We start from the raw sequence: 19,822 nt of genomic DNA, 5'->3' as shown, positions 1-19,822 counted from the left end.
AGAATGATGTTCAGTCTGAATTATTCAGTGATTCCGCTGATTTCTTGTCTGTCTTTGTAGTATTTTCTCCTTTTGCACCCTCTTTTTGTCCCTTTTTTATTTCGGTCTTTTCCTTTTCCTTTTCTGTTCAGATTTCTTATTTTTCTGTATGTTTTCTGTATCCTTTAAATTTTCTACACAGCCTGCTATCTTGTCATTGTTGCACAAAGTAGTTTCCATTCTGCTCTGTATTTTTGTTTTTTACTGTCTTATTCTCTGCCTCTTCCCCCTTCTTCCCCTCCTCCATCTTGTTCTGTGTACTGTTGCCTGTAAGTGATACTGAGGATGTCAATTTGCTCTGCTGTAATGCACATAGTAATTTCCTCGTCTTTCACTCAATACAGGAGCGAACACGCCATCTCAAAGTATTGATTTTTGTTTTTTTCCCTGTTATCTCTGCTTTGGGAGAATATTAACAATTTCCTGGTCTTCAGAAATGGATACTTCAGGGGCAGTTGTATTAAAAGAATATATTTTTTTCTCCTTTCTATTTTCAATGTTACTATGGATATCAATTTGCTTTCCAGTTTTTCCTCAGTACACCAACAAATAAATGTTTTATAACTTCCTGGGGAAAATATTTATTTTCCTGGGCTTTTTGGTGGACCAGATAATGAAATTTCATTCTCCTGCACTGCCCTGACATTTCTCTCTTTCCTCCATTTTTCAATCCTTTGCATGCTTCACGTTTTCTATCTCTTAAATGGCATCATGTGGACAGTTTCCTCCATGTTTGCTCAGTAGAAATAAACAACATTTTTTATTGCAGCAAGGAAAATATATATATTTTCTCTCCCTTGGACCAGACAATGTTAATAAAGTCCCTCTAATGGTGACAGTTTGCTTTATAGTAGTGCACAAGACAGATTCCCCTTTATTGTGCAATAAAGTGACAAACTATATAACTTATCAGATAACTACTTCCCTTTTCCTTTTTGTTTGTCTTGTTTATCCCTAATTTCTTTGCCTTTCTATTTTCCACGTTTTTTTTCTCCCTCACTGTGTCCATCTTTAACAGGTATTTTCAATAAAATGTTTAATTTTCTTCCTCTCATTTTCCTTTTGCACCTTCCCTTGATTTTATTTTTTAAACCATTTTTCTTTCTTCACTGTTCCTCCTTTTCCTTCATTCAGTAATTTCTCCCCTCAACAGTATAGAAAAGTAAAACTAAAGATAGTTGTGCATGTGGAATAAAATTAAAAATGTCCTTGTTTGATCCTGTTTTTCTTTTCCCATGATTGTTTTGTTCTCCTCCACATCTTCCCTTCTTCCCTTCCTCCTTCTCTACTCCTGGTGTCAGTTTCCTTTTTACACTCCTGCACATGATAATTTTCCTCCCTTTTGGCACAAGGGTTGTGGCAAATTAGCGCATCTCTAAATATTGATTTTTAAAATCTCTCCCTGGGAGAAAGTATTTACAGTTGCGTGGACTGAAGGGGCTGTCTGAAGAGGAAAATCAATAAAATGTGGCGGAGACATTAGTGGCAGGGATGTGTGAAGTGTCTCCTCTCCTCTCCTGGATCCTCTCTCCTCCTCCTCCTCCTCCTCCTCCTCCTCCTCCTCCTGCTGCTGCTCCTCCTGCTCGGTTGTATTTTTCTCCACCTTTGTGTTGTGATCGGCTCTCCCCAGCCTGTTTCTCACACCCACCCTGGTACCCCCCCTCCTCTCCACACCCCACCACCACTACCACCACCTCCTCCTCCTCCTCCATCCCACCCTACCCTACCCCATCCACCACCCCCCTCCTCCTCCTCCTCCACCACCACCCCCTCTCCTCCTTTTAGCATCTGAAAAGACCACTGAGTGAGAATCGATGGCGCAGAGGCCCGCTTGACAGGACAATAAACCACAAAGAAGGGGTGAGTTTTTTTTTTCTCCTTCTCTCCTTCCTTCCTCTCGGTTGTGTTTTTCTGAATTGCGGAATTACTCTAATGGCACAACGATAAGGGGGGAATCGCTCGGGGCTGGCAGCGTGGAAACGGTATTTTAACACAAGGCATCTTTTGTTACCGCGATATGATTTACAGCAGCTGCCGTGGTCCCACTCTGGAGAGAGGAGAAGAGGAGGAGGAGGAGGAGGAGGATGAGGAGGAGGGAGAGAGAGAAGAATGATCATTAAGATAAATAAAATGCATCGGGACATTTCGTTTAAACGTGAACACACATTCACCTTACGTAACCTATAAACGCATCAGTGGAGCCTGGTGCTGTTGTTGCCTCGGAATAGCGTGCGCTCCGCCGCTGCAGGTTTCAGATGAAGGGGTCGTTCGCCTGGATTTCACTGGGCGCTGCGGTACCTTCAGGGGTGTTAATGCGGTTGTCGTGTTGTAAACAAGAATATGTCAGCGGGGGAGCAGTGAGGGAGGCTCGTCTGGGTGCTTTTTATTTGTATGTTTTTTTAATTTAAACGCACGTCCCGCTGGAAGCTGAGCACAAGGCGACTGAGTAATGTTGTAATTGGCGGTGCGCTGCGCTGCGCCGCGCCGAGCGATGCGTCTTCTCGCAGCCATGAGGAGGAGAGGACGAGTCTCATCATCCCAGGCGCAGGGGGAGCCGTCTATTTACAGCTGAGGGCGTCCAGATCTGCCTCTCATGTCTGCGATATCCACAACAATAGCTTCCATGTTTCCTCAGCGAGCAGCAGCCCCCCCAGGCATGATCAATACAGTCCAGAAGATATGATGTTATTATTGGTGAGAGATCCAGCCTCTCTCCCCTCCTCCCCCCCTTTTTTTCGCGATGAATCAGATATTGATCTTGTGTCTCACAGCTTAGATGGGAATGTGTTTTGGCTGCTGGTAACCTCAAGTGACCTGACAGCATCTCCCCTCCACCCTCTCCTCCTCCTCCTTCACCTGCAGCCTCTCCCCCGTGAGGACGCAGCGATGCCCCAGCAGAGGGAGGACCCGGCTCCGTCTCCTTCCCGCCGCCTCGGCCTGGCATCCCCCCGCCTCCAGACACTGAAGCCCGGCCACGACTTCCCATGAGGCCACCACCAGAACTCAGCTCGACCGCTCTGTATGGGGCCTCTCACATATGAAGTAGGTTCATGATGTGCTCTGTGTCCTTCTGGAGAGTGGACGCATGAGTGAGACTTCATGAGGAGGTTCAGGTGCTGTAGTGTGCTTGGATGACAGCCAGACAGGTGGAGTGATGACACACACAGTAATGCTGTGCATCATCACCAGGTCTGGTTTCTAAAAAGCATTTCATTTGTTTGATTTGAGTCACCACCGGTCTGGACCTTCATATTGAAGCAATTGGCTGATTAATACATGCATATTTTGATAAATAATCGATTATCTAGGTCAGCGGTCGCTGCCTCCAGCCTCTCAGATGTTTTAAACATTTTCTCAGCCGTTAACTGGACACAAAAAGCAGTTTTCCACCCGTCTTCTGGTTTAAACACTGAGTAATACTGTACTCTTTCACCTCTTTTCACCACTAAAAAATCCTTTGAATGAAACAATTTTAGAGAGCAGTAGCTGTAATACGAGATCGCAAGGGGTCAAATAAGTTTGGGAACCAGCGGTCTGGACATCAGTTAATATATATCCACTTCTTTTTGACCACCAGTCAATCATCTAAGTCAGCAGTCGTTTCTTCCGGCCTCTCAAATTGTATTCTCAACTGAAAACAAGTTGGCAATGTTTCTGCAAACTACGGATAAGGTCACACTTGGTTAAATTATCTATATTATTATGTTGTGCCACAGTTTGAGACACTGTTTATGGTCTGGTTGGGTTTAGGCACTAAAACCACTTGGTTATGGTCAGGAAAAGGGTTGTTTTGTTGCCACAAAGACAGCTGGAGACGAACCAAAGGTCTCATTAACAACACTCAGCTTTGTCCAGACAATCACAGCTGGAGATGTCCCGGCTTCACGTCAGATATTTCTCCTGAGGTCTCCTTAAAAATATCTGCTGGTTTCACACTTAAAAAAATGTTGAGAGATGATCTCAAACTGTCATCACAGCCTTTGGTATTAAATTGAATTTGCTGAAGTCCATTTTACTGATGTCACCTCGGGCTTTGGACCTCTTGATGCCCATTTCTCACCATTTTCTGACTTCTAATAGCCCAAATAAAAGATTAATTGGAGAAATTCAAGCAGTAGTTTGAAGTTTAGGGTGCTTTACATGATAATCAAACAATAAAAGAGAAATGAAAGTAATTACAGATACTGTACACATCGCTACTCCTTCATTAATAAATACAGATGGGTGAACATCTGTGTATAAGCAAACAGTTCCTTCATTGCACGTTTGCTTTGACTCTCTTGAACTCTACCGGAGGGATGAACCATTCCTCTAAAAGATATTCCCTCTCTTGGTGTTTTGATGATGGTGGTGCAGAGCGCTGACTAACATGTCAGTCACCATCTGATTCACGTCATTTTCATACCCATCAAAGGCTTCAGTGGGCCCTGGTGTCCTGTGCATGGGATCGTTTGTCATCCTGGAATAGAAATGTGTCATCACAGGGATAAAGGTGATCACTCAGAACAACTTTGTATTGATTTGCAGTGATTCTTTACCTCTAAGGGGGACAAGTGGACCCAGACCATGCCAGGAAAATGCCCAGAGCTGCTGTTTTTATGTTTTTCCCCTCATTTATTCAGTTTGTCACCAGTAACTTTCTTTAGGAGAGCGCTAAATGAAATAGAAAACGCCTTAAAGTTGCTTTTAAATGAAGTCATTGTCAGTGCAAGTCTAAAATATCCTGTTAGATAATTTAGATTCATCCCTTGTGATCTGAGAGATCAGCTGGGTTTGTAAACGGAGGGCACTGTGGAGGCCATTAGCAGCTTTGTACCCCGAGAGGAGGATCTTAAACCCGGGAAGCAAGTTGTCAGAGGAGAATAAGAGTGTTCGTTTTTCTTGTCCTTGTTACACCGGGGCAACAGCTTTCTGAATGAGCTACAGAGGAGAGTAATCCATGTGTTGCTCTGAGTCAGACTGGGATAGAAGACCTCTTGTTTTTTTAGATATTTCTCAGATGATGAATGGTGACTTTAGAGATACTGCTAGTATGACTTAGATCACCGTCTGTATTAAATCCTGTTTAGAGATGAATCCATAAAAAAAATAACAAGTAGCTGCAGCTGTGTTAGCAGTAAAATGTGTGTAATGCATTGGTTTTCCCTCGCTGATTGATCCCTCATCTATATAATTTCCCCCTCTTCTTCTTAGTTGACATGGAGGATGAAGATGGGACTTGTCTACTTGATGTTTTGTGGTAAGTCTTGCTTTAGACTTTAGATGTGGTCCGATCTCTTCTTGAACTCGTACTTTGTGTGCAAAATCTTCTGAGATTAAACTGATTTTGATCGTTTTTTTTAATCTCCACCTTCTCCTTCGTCTTCGCAGTGACCCCCAAGCCCTGAACGACTTCCTTCATGGGACCAATGAGGTAACAAAAGAGTCTTAAATAGAGAGCGACTCAAATAAGAAAATCAATAGTGCAAATGATAAATGTGAGAAGTGAATATTTCTTGGCTCGCGGTCGGGCGAGATGTGTGGAGGAGGGCTGAGAGTGTGATAGAGAGTCAGAATGTAACACTAAAGAGCATTTCTCGCCGTGACTTTGTGAGCCCAACCTAAAAATCGTCTGATTTTATCCCACCAGCTGCAGACTGAAGACCTGCTCATTAACTCCTCCTCTGGGGAGCCCTCCCTCTTCACAGATGCCCCGGTGAGTGTCTGGATCCACAGCCAGCAGCGTCACAACAACCAGCATTTTCCCCAGGAGGACGATTTATTTCTCTCCTTCTGTGCCAGAAACTGCTTCCTGTTAAGTCCTTCTAATCACACAATTCTCCCGTCCTTTTCACTCTCTGTCCCTCTCCCACTGTTTTCTTCCTCCAGAGCCCCGTCTCTCTGCTGGGAGATGGCAGGGATTCCCCAGACACGCCTCCACCCGGGTGTGTGGATCTGTCCTTCCTGGAGGAGGCCCTCCTGTCATCGCCGGAGGGTGGGGAAGACCCACAGGTGGTGCAAGGTGGGACGCCTGTGGAGGCTGGATTTGAGGCAAAGAAGGGAGAGGTGGAGGAAGCGGAGGAGGCAGAGGTGGCATGTGATATCCTCCAGCAGAGCCTGCAGGAGGCTGAGATCACAGAGCAGACCATGGCTCTGGAGGCAGGTCTGGCCCAGACTGGGGACAGCCTGTCCCTGTACTCACCTGCCCCCCTCCTCTCTCCACCCACAGTACCATTCATACCCAAGTCTGTGACCTTGCCCGTCACGCCGGTGTTGCCCAGAGACACCCAGGCAGCAGTGGAACCTCCCCAGCCCTCCCTCCTGGCTGTCGGCCCAGGCTGCCCCTCTCTAAAACCTGCTGCCCCGCCTCAGCTGATGGGGCTCCTCCCTGGAAATGTGTTCCCTGCTGCTTCTCCAGAGACCTCCTTCTCCCTGAGTCCCGCACAGGGATCCAGTATGATCATCCACAAGGCTGTTCCCAGTATGACCAGTCGTCCTCTCATCACCCCGACCCTGAGGGCGACAGCAGCAGCAGCTCCGGGCATCGTCCTGCAGCGCGCCCCTCTCCCCATCCAACCCAAGCTGCCCATCAGCATCCAGCCAAGACTGGTTCAAATTAGCCCCAAGCCTTCAGGGCAAAAACACACTCCAGGTCTCACGTTTGTCCCTGGGACTGCCTCACCAAATATTTTACTCTCCCAAACTCCAGGCGGGAAGCCTGCTGCTTCAACGCAGCAGCCCACCCAGCAGCTCCCCAAACCAGTCAGCCTGCAGCTGGTCAACCAGGGCGGCTCCTTCGTCCTCCAGCCTCAGGGACTCTTCCAAGGCCAAAACCAGTTCCTTCTTCCAGGCCAGTGCCCTGTCACGATCTCCCAGCCTGCCAGTGCAGCTCGACCACTGCTGACCACCAGTCACCAAGGCCCATCTGTCCACAGCCTGACTCCCTCCGCCGGGCAGCTTGTAGATGGCTCTCAGATTCTAACTGTGCCCCAAAGACAGCTGAACTTCAGCCCTGTCTTCACCACCCCTACAGGGCAGCTAGCACTCCGCCAGGCCACTGTGCTTTCAGGACCTTTGCATCTACAGTCAGCGCCCCCCACTGTCTTCCAGATGCCAGCACAGCTGGCTGGAACCTACACTCCGGGGGGACAGGGGCAACGTGCCACCCTGGTCCACAGTCCCGCTCTTGGAAACCACATAACCTTGATCAACAGTTCAGGGGTGCTTCCCCCAGATCTCACCTCCATCTCGATCGTTAACGGCCCCTCAGTAGTTCAGGGGCTGCCCTTCGCTACCCCGGCCCCGGCTCCTCAGACAGGAATGACAGACGCACAGCTGAGCCTCCAGCAGGCCTCCGTGGTGCTGCTGCCAGAACGAGCCATCCAGGAGGAGAGGACCAGCTCCGAGGAGACCTTCCACCAAATACCACAGGTGAGACTTGGATCAAATCCTCTTTTTTTGGGTGTGTTATGTAGCAACACACGTATTACGGTAGCAAACCATGCTGCTGTCTAAGAGTAGTTTGAATATATTTTGCTTAATGTTGCATGCATATAATATTAAGTGTTTCTGTTGCTGCCAATTAATGGTTTAGTTTATAAAATGTAAAACAAAAAAAATGGGTTAGGCTAATTTCAGTCGTCAATATTGCATAGAACTGTAAGTCATTGTGAGATAACACCGTACAGATGGGTGCTCCAATCCTCCCCATCAGTTAACTCCTCATGTTCAAGGAGCTACTCAGCCTGTGAAAACAGTAACGTAGTGTCAACAATGACTCGAGATGAGAAACCTAATGGTGCCACCAGAGGCTCTGAGAAATATATCAAACAAAAAGCTTGTGGTATAAACACGGATTGTGAAGTTCTGAGAGATGCGGGCATTTACCATTGAGAAAGGGTTTAATCAAAAGATGTGTGTGTGAGTTGCATCATGGGAAATGCAGGCTCCAGTATTTTTAAAGCTTGAGCGATGCAAGGAACTAATAATCAGGAAATCTCTCTCTTTGCAGCTTCTATTTTCTTTAACCCTGTCGCCAGAATAAATGTTGGCAATTTTTATGTTCAATTTTTACTTGATTGTTGTCAAAACTCTGTGCTTATGTTTGGTTAAGTTTAAAAAAACATTTGGTAAAGAATAGAAAAAGATTATGCTTTGACTTAGATGGTTCTGTTGGGAACTGTCTAGACATCTTGTTGTAAAAACTTTATTTTGGGCTGCTGTCCCAACATCTCATCAGTGATATTCAGTGATGTTGCCACTAAGACAAAATGTCCTGACCTGTCGTTAAAAATATCCGGTTTGGTAATTGCAAATGTTGAAATGCAGTCCTTATGGCTGGACTCCAAAAATCTCAAACTGTGAACCATTTATTTACAAATTTCAGACTAATGTACTGGATTTGTAGTTAAATACCTAAAACTTGAGAATAAACTGGCACAGTTAACGTTAAATTAAATGGGACAAATTCAGTTTTTAACTCTCTCCCTGTCATTCTTTTCCGTCTCTGCAGCCCTACGGACACGTCCTCCAGCATGTGTCTGTGCAGCCCCCCTCAGCAGGGCTGCAGTCCTCCTCTCCTCCTGTAGTCACAGTCCTGCAGCCTCCTCCTGAACCACCACCTGTGGAGATCCCTAAACTTTTGATGCCCCCAGCAGACATGACCCAAGTAGTGGAGGACGTGACCCACTCGATGAGTCAGAACGAGGCCTTTATGCACCATCTGCAACAGGTCAGAGCCTCAACAAGCTCCTGCAGATTCACTGATGAAATGCTTGTGATGGAAGATGTGACACCAGAAAAATTGAATTTGTGATGTTCAAGAAGGCTGTTTTTAGAACGTAATGAACTGCTGAAGTCATATGGGCATATGTTATGTTTCCCAGCCACAAATGACAATTGCTATTGTTGCCGTTGCTCAAGGCAAAGTGAGTTTATTTGCACAGCAAGAGACGACGTAAAGATCCGCAAAGCCGGCAGTAGAACACCATGTTAAAATGCAATAAAGAGGAAAATAAAATCAGTTAAAGTGGAATTAAGTTAAACAAATTACAGTGCAATACCGCTGCAATAATGCAGTAAGTTCTCCCAAATTTAATAAAGGCAATAAAAGTGCAGTGAAGAAAATAAATCAATGTAAATGCAAAGAAAAACAGCAACAAGGAGCTATTAGCTGACTGCTTCCAACAGGATGTATGAAATCAATCCAACGGCTGTTTTTCCATCTTCTTTCTTCATCATTTCTTCCACAGCAAGCACTTAGTTCTCCCATCACATCTGAGTTGTTGGTTGGAGCGCTGCCAGTGGTGCCGATGGAGTCGCTCGCCTCCCCGGTCCCCAGTGAGAGAGAGAGCCAACCACAGAGCCACGCCGTCTCCGGTCAGGACGCCGTGATGTCCGACCAGTGTGTCGAGGCTTCTCCGCTTCACTCGGACCCAGGCGACGCGCCGCTGATCTGCCCCTCCCCTCCAAGTCAGGACGCCGACGGATCAGCTCCAGCAACTTTCTCCCCTCCGACCGGGCCTCGGATCACTCTGCCTGAAAGCTCAGTCCCACAAATCACAGCGCCTGAGGTCCAGTACCAGGTCCCTCATCAGCTCCAGGTCTCGCCGGCATTATTTGCCCAGAACCAGATCCAGTCATCAGTTTCCCAGCCTCTGCCCCAGCTCCAGGTCCAGCTGTCTGTCCCCCAGCCTCAGTCTTCAGTCAACACTTCGGTCCACAGCTCGCCTCTGCGTGTCTCGGTGCCTCAGCAGCAGCCTGAACCCACAGCTGCTGGTCTCTCCAAAGGAGGAGACGACTCTGCTGTCCAACAGCACACACAAAACAGTGAGTTCCAGTAACAAATGATTCTCTTATCGCTGGTATGATTATTATGATCTGCAACACAATCATCACCTGTGTCATCGTTATTTCAGAGCCAACAGCTGCCTTGGTCGTGGAGAGTAAAGCGTTTACTCTCGATGTCCAGCCACCCTCTCCTGCAGCCCAGGGAGTCCAATCTCACGGGCCCTCAGCTCCCGGAGAGAGTGCCCCGATCCAGACGAGCCAGCAGACCGGCACCAAGGTGAGAAACACATCTAATTAACTTTAATTTGAGTACATTTAAAGGGACAGTTTACCCCAAAATATACCTGTAGTGCGGTTTATCTTGGGTCTTGAGTTGTCGAGTTTTGGAGATAAAAGTCAGGGATGCCTGTTTTCTCTCAGCCTGTGGTGCTCAAAGCATCCAAACAAATCACATTTATAAAACTCAACATTAATGTCTGTTTCCAGAAATCATGTCCCAGTTACATAAGATAATCCACAGACCTTGTTGTGAGCACTATTTTTATGCCTCTGCACTGGCAGTGTTTTCAGGTTATTCATCCTTCTGTCCATTCCTATTGTGAAAGCAATATCCCAAGAATGATTTGAGGGAATTTCTTAAAATTTAGCACAAATGTCCACTTGGACCCGATGATGAAATGATAAGAATCTGGTAGTCGGAGTCACCACAAGCCGAGTGCCGTCTAGTTCCAATATATCGGAGAATATATATAGAGAAAACTCCAAAACTAGATAATTTAACCAAAGAAACTATATGGACAAACAGTACAGGTAAGAGGAACAGCATGTTTCTTTAATTCAGGGTGAACTCATGTAGGTAAAACAATATATTGTCTGTATTATCTAAATATAAATGTAAAAAAATGAATTTGAAAGTGTAATTTTTGCATAAATTACCTCCAGGGCTGCATCGAATGATTATTTCTTTGTTAAATAACTTGTCAGGTACCTTCTGATGAATCTTGTGGTCTACAAAAAGTGTGAAAATTGTTCACAAGTTGACATATTTAAGTGTGTTACAGTTAAAAACACAAAGATGTTGAATTTTTCATCACACTCAACTCAAAAAATAATTAACAGTTCAGATTTTAGAAGCTGTAAATTACTTTTTTGGCCATTTTTATTGCAAAAATATGACCATTATTTAAAAAAGAATAGCTGATGAATTTGTAACTGATGAACTGACGGATCGTTTCAGCTCTAATCGTCTTCACCTGTGCCTTTTTGTTTTGCATCGAGAGTAACAGATACTATAATTTGTGTAACGAGTCAAAGCTAATTTCCCGTGTGGATTAAACTGAATTGGCTCTGGTTTTCAGGCTTTGAAATGATCATTTTGTTAAATGCAGCAAACGTATTATTAATGATTTCCAAACGCGCTCCTGTCTCCATCCTTTGATCTCATCCGTAACGTTGCCTGGCTGCCAGCTGGCAGGTCCTCTGGAGCAGCAGCGAGAGGAGAGGCTCACACCAGCAATGCGCCGCCACAGGTAAGAGAGCGACACCTTAGAAATAAACCGTGAAATAGAAAACATCACTCAAGTTGAGACGGGAACACTTCTGCTTTATCAGTGAACGTTGACAATGCACGAAAACAGGTTACAACGATCTGAAAACATGTCTCAGAAAATGTGTATCAAGCTTTTGTCTCTGCTCAGCGATGATGCTTTAATTAATTAAGACTTCTGGGTTTTGAGTTGGCGTAAAAGTGGAGGATTTTACTTATTTCATCTTTTTAGAAAGCGGATTAATACGAGCTCATCTCTGAACTTTGTCTCTTCAACGACTCCTGCGTTGGCTCATTCAGGATCATTCTGGATGTGATGCTGCTGCAAAGAAGCTTTTTATACCTCAGTATTAATCAGCCAGTTGATTTATTAATTAATGAACAGTTGGCTGGTTTCACAGTCGTGGATTAACTCTGATCCTTCAGTAATCTTTTTTTAATCTGAGTCCTCTAGGACTACTTTTACTGTCTCTACTGCTGCTGATAATGTGGCCACTAATACTACTTGTACTTAAAGAACAACTAGACCTCTGGTGGGTCATCTGACGGTACTAACACAACTACCAAGGCCTGAACTCCAACTGGGCAAAGGAGGACAGCTGACCCAAAGGTTCACCGTGTGTCACTTTCTTAAAAAAATGTCAGGGATTTGTATTGGAGCTCTGCACGACTGTTTTCTTAATCCAGCTCCCGCTCACTGCTGCTGGAATTCAGACGTTTACTTCCCGTCCCTGCAACGTTTGAGCCCACACCTGCAAACTGTTCTGACTATTCACACCCAGCACAGCACCGATTTAGTGTTTTCTCCCGTCTCGCAGTGAAAACACATTATTTTACTGTTCTTTTGTATTGTAATGACCTGCTTTAACCTTCATGTTCCTCAGGTTTCAGCAGCGGATCTGTTTGGACCACGCAGCGGTTCAGAGCCCGTTCACCGGCCCGGCCTTCTCCACGCTGAAGGACGCTGTCAGACGCCTGCTGCCGTACCACACCTGCGCTGGTCACCTGCCCACTCAGGATGACTTCAACTTAGGTGGGTGACCTCCGGCTGAGGACTGACCTGATGATTCATGCCGGTGAAATGATTTGTAAAAAAAAGAAAATGATTAACTAAAGATCCAAAATAAATCATATGCTTTGGTTAATGTGAACAAATGAACGGCAGAGACAGACTGTTAGATGAACGATTAGAATTTATCTGGTTTCTGGTGTCGTTCTTATTATTGTTTCTGTTCTTAATTTAGTTCTAAACACCTCCCATTATTTAATAATCTAGTCATCCTCTCCTAAAATCCAAGATATTCATTATACTTTCAGATGTGAGAGAGAAAAGCTGGACATCATTTCATTCAACAGTGAATGTGACTGAAGGTGTTTGTGTTTTCAGTGGACCAGGAGTTTGACACCGTGTCTGGCTTCCTGCTGAAACGCACCAAGGACATGGTCAACAAATACAGGCAGCTACTGGTTAGAGAAGCCCAGGTGAGTCCAAGTTCGTCCTCTGCACCTACATTTATTAAGAGAGGAAAAACTAAACGAGCTTCAGCGTCTTCTCAGTAGTGTTCGGAGCAGACAGATGGCGCCGTGTGTCTAACTGGGGGGATGTGAACTGGTTTCCTCAGCAGGAGAGTCCGTCGGCAGAGATGGTGATGCTGGAGCGTCTCTTCCTCCAGGCTGAGCGATGCGCTTTAGCGGAGGACAGACGGAGAGTCCGCAGAGACCCAGGTAAGTGTCCCAGCAGGAAATACATACTGTCACCATCATCATCTTCTTCTTTATTACACGTCTGTTTGTAGATAGCAGATGCTTTTTTTTTTTTTACGCTTGTTTGTTTTTGCCAAGCAAGATGCAGTTTCCAATCCCCGCTGCATAAAATATGGATGATAAAGTGAATTAGTGACACTCTTGTTTTATATTTTTTTTCATACACACTAATTTGGCGGTGCCTCAGAGCGCGGCACTTAACCTCCATATTTGCTCCGGAGCAGTTCCCAGGTGTGAATGTGTAATTAAGCTGTGTAAATGTGGAGCAGGGTCGTGCTGAGAGGGACTCCGCATGGTGACGAGAAAATTACATGTGAGAGGTTAAGAGCAAATTAAAGTGGGGTTGTTATGTTAATTAAAAAGTTGGAAAAAGGGGGAAGGAAGCACTTGAAAACTGTTAAATGTCAGGCTGGGACTAATATAGTATAAAATAATGATACACAAATGGAACAGAGGCTCTTACAAACCCCGTAATTTACTTACATTGGTGCAGATGCATGTTTCAATAATAGTCCTTGAACAAATATTACATAGTCACGCTAATATAGTACATACAAATAATGGATTTTTGTTGGAAAAATAAAGGATTAGACAGGAAAAAGTAAACAAAGGTGGGCCAGACTCAGTGCCAACAAGAATAAAGAAGAGTTAATCCTCATGTACTGCAGGATGTAGACATGCACAGGTTTGTAAAACAAACTTAATCCTTAAAGGTTTGTCTGTAATAATGTTTTGGACTAAGACTGTTTTTATGGCTTGATGAGGTGATTTTGGTGAACTGACCCTTTAAACCCATCTTTGTTTCTGCACTGCTGTTGGCTCAACATGGGTTTGTAATGATTTCAGTCCAAATGACTTCTGTTCACCTTCATTTCCTCCAGAGTCATTCATGATGGCCTTGGCTACATCAGCGTCTTCCCCGCATGGCGCCCCCTCCTCCGGCCCCTCCCACCCGGTCTCCTCTGGCAGCCCGTCCTCTCCGCCAGCCTGGACCACCAGACTGTCCGACCGGCCTCCGGGACTGAAGACGTACCGCTCCAGCTCCCGCGGGGCTCTCAGGCTCACCATCAAGCAGGAGTCCGGCTCCCGTAAGGTGGTTCACAACTCGGCGTGCGACCCAGGACACAAGAGGGACCACATGGGGCAGCTGACCAACGGCGGCGGAGCTGTGAACGAACGTCACTCTCAGGCACCCAACGGAGCACCCCAGCATCCCCAGCACGACGAGGAGATCTCCAACGGAGCTCTGCCTTGTGACTCGGCAGAGGAAGTCCCACAGACAGCGCCCAATTCCAAAATAAAAGCCCCAAACCCTGTTTCTATGCCAGAGCCACAGGCTGGTGGCTACGAGTTGCCTCCCAGAGATGTCAGCGCACCAAAACTGAAATGCTACAGGTTGGATGCGTCGCCTCGGCCGGAGCAGCGGTTCAGCCCGCCGCCTCCTCCGCTCCAAGAGGACAACATGCTCAGTGAACATCTGCAGAGCGCCATCGACAGCATTCTGGAGCTTCAGCGGCTGCAGGGCCCCTCTGCAGCCCCGACCAGGGCCACGTCAGGCCCGTCGCTGGACCAGGCTGTCACCAGCATCCTGGAGGGACACCTGTGAGGTAACCTGCTCTGACAGGCGTCCACACAGACACAGGAACAGCTGTCTGAGGGGGGGGAGGAAGGTGTACTTGACTTCTTCTCTGTTCCCAGAGTTTAGTTTCTGGGTTTCAGAGATCACTTTTAATGAACTGATTGTTTGAAAGACGAGAGAGGAGGTGGAAAAAATAAAGAGGCACTATAAAGAGATGCATACCAGACAACAGCACTATCTATAGTCCGATAGATGTTAGATACTTCATTTTGATGTACGTTTGTGGAAAAAAATCTATTTGAATAGGAGCTATATTGTTTCAGTGGTAGTTAAGTCATTCAGAGGTTTACGACACTGGTGTAACCTTCATCAGCATATAGTATATAAGTAATAGTGAGGATAACGAAAACGTGGACTAGACTGAGATTATTCAATAGTTTTTTATAAGATTTCTTTCACAAATGTGAAGTTTCTTTTGCATAGTGCCAAGCTTCCAGGGTATTTATTTTGATAATCTGTGCCAATTGTGTTTTCACATGAGTTGCCGCGAGTGTGTGATCAGCGTGTGTGTGTGTGTGTCTTTATTTAAATTGGTTTGCGTGGATCTAAAGAGAGAGTGTGTGTAAACATCGCATCCTGCGACGGGACCGAACATAAAAAAAACGAACCCTGCAGGCTCCATCATCTCGGCTTATCGAATGAAACTCCAAAGAAATTTGTGACTTGCTACATCCTGAATACACCAGCAAAACGTCCATGTTGTGTCTCTTCCCACAAACTGGAGTGTGTCCGTGTTAAAGCAGAAAAGAACCGAGGGGAACACAGATCAGGCAGAGTCGTGCTTTTCTTTGTTTATAAGTTCGGACCCTCGTCGTCACTCATGGAGTCTGACTGTGAAATAATTGTAGAGATTCTTCTCATACTTTACGTATTAACATGCAAGCAATAATGAGTTAGGGTTGTTAGGAGCAGTGGTGGTGCAGCGAGGAGGGAGAGGGGAGGTCTTCGCCCGTCGTCGGATGAAAACCATGATGACTATTTTGTAAGGGTGTCACGATTTTCATTCTAAATCTGAATTTCCGCACGATCAGTATTTCTTCAAGTATTTCCTTTCTCACCTGCTTGAGCACGTCCAAAGGAAAAATCAGCACTCAAAAACTCACCTTTAGCCTGCAGCTGCACTTCTAGATACCTGTCGTGATTGCATGGAGACGATCAACTTTCTTTTTCTGAGAAATCAAACTTTGTAAGAGACAAAATTTCAAACCGTATGTTAAAACTGGAATCTATTTTTGGCAAAAGTTATTTGAACTTAACCTTCAAAAAGTCAACATAGGAAAAGTCAAGCTGTTGTTGTAAAATGCACCCTATCCTTTTAAAAAAAATCAGAAATAAATGTCAGGGCATAAAACAAATCCTGCTAATGGTATGTGTCCACGGGAGCCATCATCTGAGCAGCTGTGCAATGCATTCTGGTAGCATTTTGTTGGAAACAGCCAAGTCTTCAATGCTGAAAAATATGTTCAAATCAAATAATTTAATTTAATCACGACCTTAAAATCAAAACTCAAATTGTGGATTTGGCGAATCGTGACGCCCTTATGAATGTATCATCGAAGCCCTGTGTAGTTTACAAATTGTGTTTGGAGGGTTTGAGGGTCACCTAACGGCATCAACGATCCAGTTTGAGAAGGAAAAAAAAACACCAAAACCGCAGCTGTTTCTCACAACACACTGTACAGAACTTGAGCCTCTCTGCATCATCAAACAGCCTTTGACCAAAAAAAAAACAAAAAACTAAAGGAGTCATCCGCTTCACGTTTTAGATTCTCTTCTTTATTTATGATACGATCAGTTTGGAGCCCGCCGTACTGAGCCGGAGACTTATTTTTCACGCAGCCATCGTGGAGCAATATGATTTTTTTTTTTTTTTTTGCAGCATCTTATGTTAACGTGACAATCTTTTATCGGTCTGTGTGGAAAATGTGAATCCTGTTCATGTGAGAATACGTGAGAGGTCATGTGTGTCAGTTGTTACGACTCTCCCTCATGAAACTTGTGCAAAATATTCTTTGTAGATTTTACCTTGAAGGTCAAAATGTTAAAGCCGCAGAATGTCTCTAATTTTTGTGAAAAAATAAATTCATTAAGTTCAGAGCCGACCTATTGAAGACACCGTCGGGGGCCAAGGTTTGACCTGTGAATTGGAAAACGTTTAGAATATGCCTTATCGTTAATTCAACCTTTTAAGGAAAGAAAAAGAAAAAGATTATCAATGTGAGGTTTTTTGGTTTTTTTTTGAATACTGGTGTTCTGAAATGTGAAAGTTAACCCGTTCCTTCAAGAAGAAAAAACATAGATTAACTTCCAGAGATTTGGGGCTTAAATCAAACCGGCCTTCTCATGTCTTGAATTGATTGTCATTGTTTTTTTATATGTGAAATCGTCTTTTTGTTGGGATGAACAAAAGGAGTTATAATATGCAGTAATTTAGTGTTGAGATCCTCTGCAGTAGTTCAGGTGGACACACACCAGAGGATTCATGAATACACTCTCATGTTTGTGTGCGAAATGCAGAGCTTCTGTAAGCAGCCGGTTAGCTTAGCATAAGGTATGAGCGGAGGCAAACAGCTAGCATGGCTCTGTAAACCAGTGCTTCTAAAGCTTGCAAAAAACAAGTTGTAAAAAAGGGCGTGATGCTGTGTTACGGAGGAATCATGTGCCAAATTATTTCTTTTTTATGCATCAAATGACGACATAGAAGAAGTCGCTTTTACCTCCAAAGAATCATCACCCAAACTCATGATCGCCGCATTCTTTGTAATGCAGCCCAGTTAATCTTTCAGGGTTCAGAAACATCCTCATCTTTGTTTGAAATTATCTGAATGGTTCCATATTAGGTGCGTTACCTGGAACAGAATTCATTAAAGGAGATTAAAAACCAGACATGTTTTTTTCTGGAGCTGGTAGAGACCAAAACTGGAGCTAAAAGAGAGTCAATATAAGACTAACAGTCACGAAACAGGACTATAAATAAACGCTTTACTATGTTAAAGAAAGGAGATATTGCAGTATAATTGGTGAGCTCTGTCTCCATCGTTATGCTAAGCTAACATACTAATCACACAGACATGAGAGCAGCATCAACTTTTACCGTAACTGTTCACAAGAAGACAAAATCTCCTAAATTGTGTTTTCTTTAACAGAATTTGTGCCAAAATTACGTCCTGTGAGTTTGAGGTCGTGAATCGTCCGGTGTGTGTCCGTCCTCAGAGGTTTCACTGTAATGCAGTAAAGATGTCAGAGTGTCTTTCACAACACAGGATTGCACTCCCTGTCACCGCTAAAACGTCTCAAGAAGGGGAATTCCACCAAAATGTTTTTTTGTTTTTTTTTTTAAATCTTTGAAGAAAGTATTTCCCGACGTCCGCCCTCTTTTTTTTTCTCTCTCTCTCTCTCCTCTTTAACACTTTAAAGAGACTCAAGGTGAAGGAAGAAGTGAACTCTGGTGGATTCCCTTTGAGCGAAGCAGCCTCATGTGCCATTGTTACTGTCGCGTTCTGTCTGCAGTGTCGAACACTGACCGTTAGAAATGTGCTTAGTTCTGTCAGCATTTTAGGACAAACTGATTACATCTGCATGTTGAGCCATTTTGGTATTTATTTGTAAATGTGGTTTTTTAAATTTTATTTTATTAATATTATTTATTTATTTTTCTGACTGAACTGTGAAACCAGGGGAGCTCATAACGCTACACTAATTCAACTTCAGATACAAAACATTTGACTGACAGATTGTTCTGATGCCAAAATCAAGAGGCCTTAATTCAGCAAAACTAGATTGTAAAAAAAGAAAATGTCATTCCTGACAAAAAAAATCCAACTGAAGACTCCTTTGACCTGAAAGTCACGAGTGATTCATATATGAAATGTTAAGAAAACCGCTTTTGTACTCATTTTTACAGACTATTTATTAAACTGTGATTTTGTAAGAAATAAAAAAAACAAACAAACAGTGAATGTCGTCGTTTTTGTGTGTCAAGTGTTCACAAGAGCGAGAGAGTAATTTTTTAGTATATCTGGATGAAGATAACTGATTGTTGAGTGTCAGTATTTGTGATCCTGGGCAAGAAAGTTACATTAAGTTGCTTTAAATTGAAGTCGTTTATGGCTGTAATGAAGAGTGTTTCAGCTTTTATTGTTTTTTTTCTGCTCTGAGCAGTTTGACGCTTTTTATACCGGTTGCACTGGTGCATCTAACTTTCTCATTTAGCTGCACTAGCACATGATTTAGGTGCAGCACTTTTTCACTTCATTTTCTAACATGAAGTAAACGATTGGAATCAAACAGGAATAACAGCTCCAACCTGGAGCCCTGGCTCAGCAACAGGGGTCCTCCACGGTATGTAGGGGTTGTAATGGCATACAAAAATATTTGTTTAAATTACCAGCCAATTAATTACACAAAATCAGTTTTAAAAATGCGTTTTATGTACTGACCTGCAGAAGTGAGACAGAAATCAGTTGCGGCAATTTACTTCAATTTAGTGGCCAGGTGAGGGGAAGGTAGATGGAAACTAGGGTGGCTGCAGCTCAGTGGGTAGAGCAGGTTGTCTAGTAAGCAGAAGGTTGCTGGATCAAATCCCAGCTCCCCTGGCTGAGCTGCATGCCCCAGATTGCTCCTGATGTGCAGTTGGCACCTTGCATGGCAGCGTCTGCCATTCAGTGTGTGTGAATATGTGGAAAGTGTTGTAAAACACTTTGAACGATCAGTAGATGGCAAAAGTATTACAGAAATTTGAAGTCCATTACCATTTTAGTCAGACACTTCTTGGAAAGGTATCAAAGAAATGACCAGTTGTTTATAAACTGCTTATTGGGAAATATGTTGGTCATTTAATATATTTTGGAGGTAATTATTGTGGTAATTCCAAATGTGTTGCCTGGTATTCATCACCTGCAAATCAAAGTGCCAGAATTTTAAACATAAGTTGGGGTCCCTGCTCAGTTTCTCTATCAAAGGGCCTGAAAAATGTTCAATATCCCCCTAACTGCTTCATCACTAAACAATTAATTGTGAAAACGATAAGCAGATTAATAGATAATGAATATAATCATCAGTTGCAG

General features: G+C 44.1%; 1 protein-coding gene across 3 annotated transcripts; it reads left to right on the top strand.

Moving 5' to 3' along the window:
* Nucleotides 1-1,774: 1,774 nt before the first annotated feature.
* si:ch211-168d23.3 (BRD4-interacting chromatin-remodeling complex-associated protein) lies at nucleotides 1,775-18,710 on the top strand. 3 transcript variants are annotated; one of them, XM_037072796.1, is made up of 14 exons: nucleotides 1,775-1,899; nucleotides 2,902-3,081; nucleotides 5,233-5,278; nucleotides 5,410-5,452; nucleotides 5,669-5,734; nucleotides 5,908-7,449; nucleotides 8,531-8,749; nucleotides 9,270-9,846; nucleotides 9,936-10,084; nucleotides 11,275-11,336; nucleotides 12,238-12,386; nucleotides 12,741-12,835; nucleotides 12,979-13,078; nucleotides 13,999-18,710. In XM_037072796.1, the coding sequence occupies exons 3-14, from the start codon at nucleotides 5,238-5,240 to the stop codon at nucleotides 14,721-14,723; spliced, it is 3,768 nt and encodes a 1,255-aa protein (XP_036928691.1). In that variant the 5' UTR covers nucleotides 1,775-1,899; nucleotides 2,902-3,081; nucleotides 5,233-5,237; the 3' UTR covers nucleotides 14,724-18,710. The 3 variants fall into 3 exon arrangements, with proteins under 3 accessions (XP_036928691.1, XP_036928689.1, XP_036928690.1); XM_037072794.1 differs by having other exon boundaries at nucleotides 12,976-13,078; XM_037072795.1 differs by lacking the exon at nucleotides 1,775-1,899 and adding an exon at nucleotides 1,945-2,733 and having other exon boundaries at nucleotides 12,976-13,078.
* Nucleotides 18,711-19,822: the final 1,112 nt, after the last annotated feature.

This window comes from Acanthopagrus latus, chromosome 16 (assembly GCF_904848185.1).
Source record: "Acanthopagrus latus isolate v.2019 chromosome 16, fAcaLat1.1, whole genome shotgun sequence".
In the NCBI taxonomy this organism is placed as follows: Eukaryota; Metazoa; Chordata; class Actinopteri; order Spariformes; family Sparidae; genus Acanthopagrus; species Acanthopagrus latus.
The sequence above is the reverse complement of the archived record's forward strand: the minus strand, read 5'-3'. Positions and strand labels throughout refer to the sequence as shown.

Bases quoted from the DNA above. Each gene is read 5' to 3' on its own strand.
- si:ch211-168d23.3 (XM_037072794.1), top strand. From the start codon at position 5,238: ATGGAGGATGAAGATGGGACTTGTCTACTTGATGTTTTGTG. The intron at 10,085-11,274 runs GTGAGAAACACA...CCTGGCTGCCAG, and splicing joins GCCAGCAGACCGGCACCAAG to CTGGCAGGTCCTCTGGAGCA. The intron at 11,337-12,237 runs GTAAGAGAGCGA...CATGTTCCTCAG, and splicing joins CCAGCAATGCGCCGCCACAG to GTTTCAGCAGCGGATCTGTT.